Source organism: Coffea arabica, chromosome 3e, assembly GCF_036785885.1.
Source record: "Coffea arabica cultivar ET-39 chromosome 3e, Coffea Arabica ET-39 HiFi, whole genome shotgun sequence".
In the NCBI taxonomy this organism is placed as follows: domain Eukaryota; kingdom Viridiplantae; phylum Streptophyta; class Magnoliopsida; order Gentianales; family Rubiaceae; genus Coffea; species Coffea arabica.
Window position 1 is genome coordinate 5983416 of NC_092315.1, and position 10336 is coordinate 5993751.

Sequence of the window (10336 nt, forward strand, 5' to 3'; positions counted from 1 at the left end):
TAAAAAATTTAGTAGACGACGGGTAACGATGGAATCATGTTATCTTTTCTCGTAGTAACAATTTTTAATTGTTGGATGAATCTAAATGTTATAAGATAATAAACCTTAGGGAAGGTTAGTGTAGTTTTCAAAAATTGGAGGGAGCCCAGTGAAATGGTCAGAAACCTCAAGGTAGGTTTCTGAAATTATCCCACTTCAAAATTATATATCATATTTCTGGCTGGAGAGTACCACTTATCAATGGAACTAATTTTGGGAACTTTTACGAGCTCTGCTGCTTCAGTTTCTCCCCGATCTTTAATCATCTCAAAATCCCAAAAAAATCCCACAGCCGATTCTGAGGTACAGGAACTCTTCACTACCCTTGATAAAAATCCAGAAAAATAATCAATTCTCAATTGATTTATCGGCCTAAAATGATCATTTTGATATATGTAGGTGCTTCCATGGAAGTCTCAAAAATTGCTGAGACCAACTGAAAAGACCGGGTCTTTGGCGTCCCCTTGTCGTGTAAATAAAGTTTACTACCATAAAAATGCTTCCCGGAAGAAGAAATTCGATCTCCAACCAGTTTGGAGGTTTAATAAAAGATTCACTTTTCAGCAATGTAGCAAGAGTTTGAGTAAATTGTCAGCAAAATTTAATGAAAGATTTCTTCTTTCCTTCTGCCGGGTGGTTTGTGGAGTAATGTTGGCTGTGACACTTTCTGCTGCTGTTAGCAAAAGTCCTTCTTGTAAGTGTTTCTGCTTGCCTGCATTGCGGTGTTATAATATACCCAGTTTTCCTATAAGTTGACATTATTGCATATTTTTAGCTGACATACAGTGATGAAGTTGTTATTACCCCTTGATTACGGCCCTTTTTCTTGATGTGGCAAATGCATGTTTGGTGTTTTTGGTTTTGTGGTTATATAATTATTGTAGATGGGATATCCTAAAATGATATGAATAAAACAAGATGTAACTTTTGTTAGTGTTTGTTAACTGTTCTTTGATGATGAATGATTTGATGGTGTACTTTGTTGACATGAATAAGAATGGTATACTGTAGGGGCCTTGAGTGAAGAAAATCTTCTTTTTCTGGAAGCATGGAGAACAATTGATAGGGCTTATGTTGACAAAACATTCAATGGACACAGTTGGTTTAGATACAGGGAAAATGCGCTGCGCAACGAGCCAATGACCACTCGAGAAGAGACATGTACGAATTTTGATCTCTTTGAGCTGTAATAGGTAGATATACCTGTAATTGCATATAAATTAGAATGGCAGAATCAGCATGTTTTCCTTGCATCACTATGTGATGGTCAAAAATTTCTTTAACCAACAACATCCACTGAGTCAATATTGTGTTAAGAAATTTTGTAGGATTAATATATGGTGGTTATCATTTGCTGAACGGTTGATTACTAGCTTGTCTTTTCGATACATTTGTGCTTTCTTTGGGTGAGAGGATATCTGCATATCTTTACATGGCCAAATGAAAGAAATATGGACCTTGTATTGTTTTAGAGTTTTCTGATGGGGAACTCGAGTTTGATTCTACTTTTCGCCCTATTGTTTACGTAGTCTTTCTCGGCTACTATAAATTTCTGAAGCTAACATCATCATGTTTTACTGCATATGGTTTAGAAAAGATTATGCATTTGGAACATCTGGGAAATTTCCATTAAGTTTTAAATTTGTATACCTGCAAAAAAAATGCAATTTTGCAGATCTACAAGCCTGCAGATCCTAATAAGCAAAAGAAAGAAAGAAAGCAAAAGAATACAAAAGCTGAAGAATTTGTATTTTCTTGTTTATACTCATTGGTACAATTTTCTTTTACCATTTATAGAATGTCTCCTGTGTTCACTTCCTTTCAGATGCAGCGATAAGGAAGATGATTTCTACTTTAGATGACCCTTTCACCCGGTTTCTGGAGCCTGAAAAGTTCAAGAATCTGCGGGTATGGAGCTCTTAACTTCTGTTTCCTGTATGCTATATTCAGTTTGTGTGGCAAATTAGCTTGAACAATCATTGATTTCACCGATGCTCCCTGAAATTAAAAAGTCTTAAACATTCTTTGAAGGCAGTCAGGAACACAAAGTTCTCTGACTGGAGTAGGGCTGTCAATTGGCTATCCTACAGGAAAGGATGGATTATCCTCTGGACTGGTGGTTATTTCAGCTGCTCCAGGAGGTCCTGCATATAGAGCGGGAATTTCTCCTGGTGATTTGATCCTGGCAATTGATGATAAAAGTACAGAAAGCATGACCATTTATGATGCTGCTGAGAACTTGCAGTGAGTTTGTTTTATACCAATCGCCTGCTTTATACAACAATAAACGAAGTGGGGTGGCGCCATTGCTTCTTTAACTGAATCATACAAGATATTCCAGGAGAAGGGATGAACTGACATAAAGTTTTTGTTTTCTCGTTACATGAATGCGAAAAAAGGGAACAACTGAAATTCCACATGCCCCCAAAAAAAGAATGTGAAAGATTTTTTTTTTTTTGGGGGGGGGGGGGGTGGTGGTGGTGGTGGGAGGGCAAAAGAGACAAGCAAAACAAACCAATAGATACCTGGACTTGTATCATGTATTTAATGTCCTTTCCTGGATAAGCAGTGATAAATAAAGATTCGAGATTTTTTTAATGGAAAATTTCAAGCCAGCATTGATGGCTGTGTGGGTCTAAATTTGAGCTGAATGCAGGGGACCTGAAGGAACAGGAGTAGACCTAACTGTACGTCAGGGTTCAGAGATAAGGAATGTCCCTTTGATGTACGCTGACCTTGTTTGCTTTATTTTGAACAATTATTAGCCTAAAATGACATGTTCTTTGTCTGAATTTTCATGCCATTATCTTTGCGTTGGCTTAGTTTTCTTTTAAATACTGCATCATGGATTTTGCTTAATCAGAAATATGTACGAATTTGTGCTCTCCATTGGTATAAAGTTGCACATAGTATGAGATTTTTCAAAAAAATTGGTCTTCATGTCTGAAGTTCCTTTTGACTTTCTTTTTGGAGGAAGAGGGGCAGGAAGGACATGTTTTACTACTTGAAGAGATTGATTGGATATATGTTTATATTGGCATGCTTGTCGATATCACATGCTTGACACTTTACGAAGTCCTATTTTAAACTTTTACTCATTGAAAAAAATTACTGCTGCTTTTCAGACGCGAGAGAGTTTCACTGAATCCTGTGAAGTCAAAAATTTGCAAGACTCCTGGTATGGGGGAGGACGGCGCTCGGGTTGGATATATCAAATTAACATCTTTCAACCAAAATGCATCTGGTATAATTTAGCTACTTATTTGACATCAGATTTTGAAAATTAATTGAGTTCATATAATCTTTTCTTCTGCTTGAGAAGCAATCTTTATTGTCTTGACTTCTACTTGGTAATAATTCACTTTTACAAATCTTCCCTAGCATCCTTCGAGCCTTTGGTTAGTTGTTCAATATATGAAGAATCCTTTTAATATCTGAACTCCGTCATTCTGCTATTTTGAACCATTTTCAATGTTGTTATTATACTAACAATCCTGCTCTAAATGTTTCGGTTCCCTTCTGACACATCGTTCTGTTCCCGTCACTTACTGGAACGTGGTTTTGGTACCTATAGCTATATGTAACTTGGGAAGTATTGTGTCCTTCTGGAATTTCATTACTACTTTGTCTGGCCTTTGGAAATATGGTCTTCCAATTTTGCCTCGGAGGCAAACAGCATACTAATAAAATTTTCTTATTGAAAATAAACTCTTGTTCTTCGATGATGCAGCTATGCCTCACTAAGGGCAGAGGGCATGGTGAAATTCCTTTGTCTTTTGTCGTCATTGTGCTAATATAGTGATCTATTTAGATAATATATCTCTTTAATCCTTCATCTGGCAAATATCCATTTTAGGTGCAGTAAAAGAAGCAATTGAAACTCTGAGAAAGGACAATGTCAGTGCCTTTGTATTAGATCTCCGAGATAATAGGTGACATGCTTTTGATGTGCTTCATCTTAGATTTATTCCATTGTTTTGTTATAGTTATTCCACTGTTTTGCTTTCTAAAAAACTAAAATTTTGGTGCAGTGGTGGTCTTTTCCCAGAAGGAATTGAGATTGCCAAGATTTGGTGTGTTTCTTACTGCATACTTGCACACAACATTATTTCAGTTCTTTTTATTTATATTTTATGCTTCTTGCTGTTAAGTACTTCATAGCATCTTTCAACAGCAGACTAAGTTAACATTAGATGTTTTAACTAGGTATGAAATCCTTGAAGTGTTGTAGATTTCTTAAACCCCTTGTCATGAGTATCTTTCGTAGATGTTTTAACATTATTTCAGTTCTTTTTTGTTTATATTTTACGCTTCTTACTGTTAAATACTTCATAGCATCTTTGAACAGCAAACTGTTAATGTTAGATGTTTTAACTAGGTATGAAATCTTTGAAGTTTGTAGCTTTCTTAAACCCCTTGTCATGAGTATCTTTTGAAAGGAATGCATGCTTATCAACTTGTTCATTCGTCCTTGCATGTATCAGGAACTGATTTTTTAACAAGGTTGATTATTTGCTTGGGAAAAAAAAGTCTTCAAAAATCACCTTACACCCTCTGCTTCCTGTTCCAAACCAGGCTGGACAAAGGAGTGATTGTGTACATCTGTGATAGTCGTGGTGTTCGAGATATATATGATACAGATGGAAGCAATGCAGTAGCAGCTTCAGAGCCTCTAGTAGTGCTGGTATGCTGAGCAGTTTCTCAACCACTCAAGTAATTTTAAGCTCGGCAATTTGATTGAATATTTCCGTATTCTACTATACAATCAGCTACTAAATTGTATGAAAAGAGTCCCTATACTGTTTACTGTGTTTAGCTGATAGAGTTGGTTTGCTCGAGACTCATAACTTCAAGGATCTAGATTCCAAGTCCTGATACCTTAACTTGCTCGATGATATCCTACAACTGATATAAACATATAAATCAGTTTTCTGTTGTGTGTTTATACTTGAAAAAATTGGAAAGTTGGGCATTAGAGTTTTTATGTTACTGTTGGGCTGGATATGATTTTTGGGTGGGATGTAAAGCTTATAATTTATTATTGTTATGACTGTGGTAACCAAAAGTTTCTAAAAGAGTTGAAATCCATCATTTTGAAGTTAATAAAGATTGAGAGCGGATTTCAGATTACAATTAGATATGATGTTTTTATCATCCCTGAAAAGGAAGTCAGTCAAAATCTTTGATGGAATTTATCGCTTAACAACTTCATCCATCCCAAATGTTGTGCAGGTGATCTGACATAGTGTTTTGAAACCCATTATGTTCAAACCCATGGATCCTGCTGTTTGAATTACAAAATTTAATTGCCAATTATCAGAACAAAATATTAGTTTCTGTTCCTTTTCTTCTCATTTTCTTTCCCCATGCTACTTTAAGGTGAATAAAGGAACTGCCAGTGCAAGTGAAATTCTGGCTGGTGCTTTGAAGGATAATAAGCGAGCTACGCTTTTTGGAGAACAAACTTTTGGAAAAGGGTGGGCTGCACATACTTTTTACTCACATGTTGGTACTTCTATCAAAATGTTATAGTATTCTTATGTTGTTCTAACTAGGCTTGATTGCTTCCTATGTACAGCAAGATTCAGTCTGTTTTTGAGCTATCTGATGGCTCTGGCTTGGCAGTAACAGTTGCTCGTTATGAGACTCCAGCTCATACAGATATCGACAAGGTCTATCATGGCACATATTCCATGTCTTCTTATAAAAGAAAATCCTATTGTCTGATAAACATAATACATTTATTATTTATTGTAGATTGGCATAATCCCGGATTATCGTCTTCCAGCATCATTTCCTAGAGATGATGAGAGTTTTTGCGGCTGCCTTCAGGACCCAGTCTCTGCTTGCTATCTTGACAAAGTTAAACTCTTCGCAAGATGACAGAATCCTTCCAAATGTGGTCACTTTGGATTCTTTTGCAACTGTAGATATGCCGGCAGAGCGAGCTGACAAATTACTGGTTTAACGTGCAATCTTACATTGTTTCTCCCCAATTGGGAAATACAGAAACTCCAGACTTCTCGCTTCGGGTGTGCTCTACGAGGAGTCGAAGACCCCCCTTTTTTTTTTTTTTTTTTTTTGCTTTTTTCTTCCTGAGATTAGGCCCTTTGAAACTATAGAAAGAGGAATTGATTGAGCCATAAATTGTCCGCTGATGTACTCCAAATCTAGATCATTTGTCTCATGCTGTAATTCCCTAAGCATAATCTTTCATTTGGTTGGGTGGAATTGTTGTAACCACACTGATACAAATATTAGTCCAAAACCCTGCAAGGGAGCCAGATGTACCATAACTTTTGGTACTGTGGGATATTAAAGCAATAACTGATTCTTCTTTCTCCGATGATACAAAAGTTTCATTCAGATGTTAGAGCTGCAACTATTTTTATAATCCAATTGGGATTTTCGGGAGAAATTTTGTAATCATTGACATATTAAAATCAGCTTGATGGCCTTATTCTTTCGTATCATAAACCTCTCAAGCATGGTTGTAACGTTAAACTGGCTGGAGGAACAAGATACCTACCCTAAATTCTCCTACACCAGTGGCTCGCGAGCTATTGAATCTGGCGTACGAGAAGTTCCATGACAAAACAGAAAGTGAACAAAAAAAACAGATTAGTGCAGTTGCATACTAATTTAAGATATATCCTGGATTATTAGTCTTGCATTTCTGTTGTTTTGGATTGATTCAGAGGTGGAACTCGTCAGGGATGCTACCCTGGGTTAGGGTTGGGTTGAACTAGAGAAAAGGTGGAGTCACAAGTAAGGCACTTTATGTTTGAACAGTAACTCCACTTCCAATCTTTGGGGCATTCTGCATCAAATAAGAATCTTGAGAGTTTCAAGTCCAAAGGCTACTTTTTTTTTTTTTTTTGTCAAAATGATAACATTTGTATTGATTTAAACTTGATAATACAAGAGCACTTTACAAAAGGAGCTCATTGCTCTCATAATCTATTCTTGCTAGATCTTTAATCCAGCCAGGGAAACATGATTCCCAATATACATCATTAACTAGCTTCAAGGCAAACTTTGCTAGCCTATGACACACTTCATTCCCTTCCCTATGTATAAAAGAGAAGTTGCATTGCTCAAAAAACTCCCTCAGTTGTTGTATGTCCTCCAGTATCACAGCACAGTTGCTGTTGTTGCATGAGACGGTTAAGATACAGTCTATCACATTCTTGCAGTCTGATTGTACTTCGATTCTTCTCCAGCCTGCTGCCTTTCCCAATTGCATTGCAGCTCTAATTGCTGCAGCTTCCTCAATTTCTGGTTCCCCCAACTTCTCCTCCATTATGGCCCAAGCTTTCAGCACCTCTCCTTTCCAGTTTCTAGCCACTATTCCTTTACCAGTTCTGATCGATTGTGTTGAGATTGCAGCATCAGTATTAATCTTGTTCACACCTTCCATTGGAGGTTTCCATCGTCTATCATACTGATTTGGAGTTGCTTCAACAATGCCAGCTCTACTTTCTAGTTCCACAGCTTCCTTGAATTCTATCCACTCTTGTTGAGCTTTCCTTACCACTGAAATTTCCTCCCCTTTTGCGTTGTTGAAGACAATCTGGTTCCTTGCCTTCCATATTTGCCAGAGGAGATTAATTGTTAATTCTATATGCTCCTTGCCATTGACTCTTTGAGAAGCTTCTAAGATTCCTTCCCACCATCTCCAAAAGCAAGCCTGCAGATCTATTAATCCATCCCAGTTGATTGGACTGATTTTCCAGATTCTCTTTGCATATTCACAATCAAAGAACAGATGCTCTATAGTTTCAATTCCCTCCCCACAGCTTTTGCAAATGTTGTTCCCCATCCCTGTTCTGCCGTGCACCAAGTCATTGACTGGAAGACAGTTGTGTAGACATTTCCACATAAAATGTTTCAGTTTGTGTTTGACATTTGTTCCCCACAACTTCTTCCACATACTTTCCTTCCTGTTATGGCTACTTGTCTTCTCCTTGAGCTGCATTGTTTTAGTTGCCTGTGCCTCCATTTCCTTTGCTAAAGTATACCCTGACCTCACTGTATATTCCCCATTCTTTGAGTAATGCCAGATGATCCTGTCTCTCCTTTGGTACATACTGAGTGGTATCCTTACAATCATTTGGGCCGTCTCTCTGCTGAAAACTTGATTTATTAGCTCCTTATCCCATTGCCCTTGTTTAATCAGGTCTTTGACATATTGGATGCTTCCCAATGCTGGTCTATCATGTTCCATTCTACCATCTCTTGAAACAGGTATCCATCTGTCTTGCCACACCTTGATTGTACTTCCATCCCCAACTTGTTTTCTTATTCCATTTTTCAAAAGGAATCTGGCGCTCAGAAGACTCTTCCATAGGTATGATGCTGAAGTAGGGGCATGCTTCATCCAGTCAGATTCTCTTTTCATATATTTAGCTCTCATAACTCTACTAACAAGCCTGTTAGGCATAACAATGATTCTCCAGAGTTGTTTTGCTAGCAAAGCTGTGTTGAAAATTTCCAGATCTCGAAAGCCTAGACCACCCTTTCCTTTAACCTCAGTAAGTGCCTTCCAATTCGTCCAGTGTATTTTTCTTTGATGCTCGTCTGCCCCCCACCAAAACCGTGCCATTTGTTTACTAATGTCTCTACACATTCCTTTTGGAATTCTAAAGCATGACATTGTGTAATTTGGGAGTGCCATTATCACTGATTTCAGCAATACTTCCTTTCCAGCAAGACTCAGTAGATTTCTTTTCCAGCTTTGTATTCTCTGTGTTACACTTGCTTTTACTTCCCCAAAAACCTGATTCTTTGACCTCCCTATCACCATAGGAAGACCAAGATACTTCCCACTGAATGCTTCTCTTAGATTTCCAAGTATACTGCATACTTCCTGTCGGGTATCCAAATCAGTGTTCCTACTGTAGTAGATAGCAGACTTGTCCAAGTTGATTAGCTGTCCAGACGCTCTTGCATATTTGTTCAGTAGCTCTTGAACCTTCCAAGCTTCCTGGTTTGTGGCTTTGCAGCAGAGCAAGGCATCATCTGCAAAAAAGAGATGTGTAATGGGGGGGCACTTTCTTCCCACTTGGATTCCTGTCCACATTTTACTTGCTGCAGCTTTGTTTATCAAGTTTGAGAGTGCCTCCGCCACAAATAAAAAAAGGTAGGGGGATAATGGGTCTCCCTGTCTTAAGCCCCGCTTAGGTTGGACATATCCTACTTTTTCTCCATTAAGATTAAAAGAATAGGAGACAGTAGAGAGGCAATTCATAATCCATCTAACCCAAATGGGGCAGAATCCCATTTTTAGCATTATTCTTCCCAAAAATTGCCATTCCACTCTGTCATAAGCTTTAGACATGTCAAGCTTGATAGCCATAAAGCCTATTCTACCTGTTCTTTTATGTTTTAGGAAATGCATAACCTCGTGAGCTAGGAAAACATTATCTAGGATCTGTCTGCCTGGCACAAAGGCAGATTGAGATTCAGAAATGCACTTAGACAGGATCTTTTTCAGCCTATTTGCCAGGATTTTGGAAACAATTTTAAAAAGGACATTGCAAAGACTGATTGGCCTGTAGTGATTAATATTAGTAGGAGCAGACACTTTTGGGATCAGAGTAATCAGGGTTTCATTGACTGCCTTCAGCATATACCCACTGTGAAAAAAACTCTTAATAGCACTTACTACATCCAAATTTATGATATGCCAATATTTCTGGAAAAAAAGAGGTGACATACCATCAGGACCTGGCGCTTTATTTGGATGCATAGAAAATACAGCAGCTTTGACTTCCTTTTCCTCCACAGGTTTGATCAAATTTTCATTCATCTGCTGAGAAATTGTATGGGGGACACCATCGAGAACCTCTTCAATGTTAACCGGTTGTGATGTATTGAAGATGTTGCTGTAATGATTACCAATCTCATCCACCAGTTCTTCCTTTGTTTCACACCAGCTTCCATTCTCTTTTTGCAAGGATGAAATCCTATTCTGTCTCCTTCGTATCCCCACAGAGGCGTGAAAAAAGGCAGTGTTTTTATCTCCATGCTTTAACCATTTGTTTCTTGCCTTTTGAGCCCAGTAGATTTCCTCATCCCTATATGCTTTGCCCAACTTGCATTTCAGTTCATCTATAGTGTCCCTTCTTTGACCAACTTCCATCTGCTTGGCTTCCTCAATTTGTTTTTTCAGCCTTTGTATTACCTCTCCTGAGTTGTTCCTTTTCTTCCTACTCCATTCCATCAATGCCAATCTGCATGCTTTGATCTTTCTTGTCACTTTAAAAAACCTGGATCCTTGTTGTTGTTCCTTCCA

At 37.9% G+C, this 10336-nt stretch overlaps 1 protein-coding gene across 2 annotated transcripts; it reads left to right on the top strand.

The window, feature by feature from the left end:
- Nucleotides 1–233: 233 nt before the first annotated feature.
- LOC113736245 (carboxyl-terminal-processing peptidase 2, chloroplastic) lies at nucleotides 234–6385 on the top strand. Of its 2 annotated transcripts, XM_027263131.2 has the most exons (13): nucleotides 234–342; nucleotides 439–733; nucleotides 1051–1200; nucleotides 1865–1947; nucleotides 2075–2283; nucleotides 2696–2764; nucleotides 3165–3283; nucleotides 3896–3971; nucleotides 4071–4112; nucleotides 4615–4723; nucleotides 5419–5516; nucleotides 5618–5711; nucleotides 5797–6385. In XM_027263131.2, exons 1-13 carry the CDS (start codon nucleotides 241–243, stop codon nucleotides 5920–5922), a joined length of 1572 nt encoding a protein of 523 aa, XP_027118932.1. In that variant the 5' UTR covers nucleotides 234–240; the 3' UTR covers nucleotides 5923–6385. The 2 variants fall into 2 exon arrangements, with proteins under 2 accessions (XP_027118932.1, XP_027118933.1); XM_027263132.2 differs by lacking the exon at nucleotides 2696–2764.
- The last annotated feature ends 3951 nt before the right edge of the window (nucleotides 6386–10336 follow it).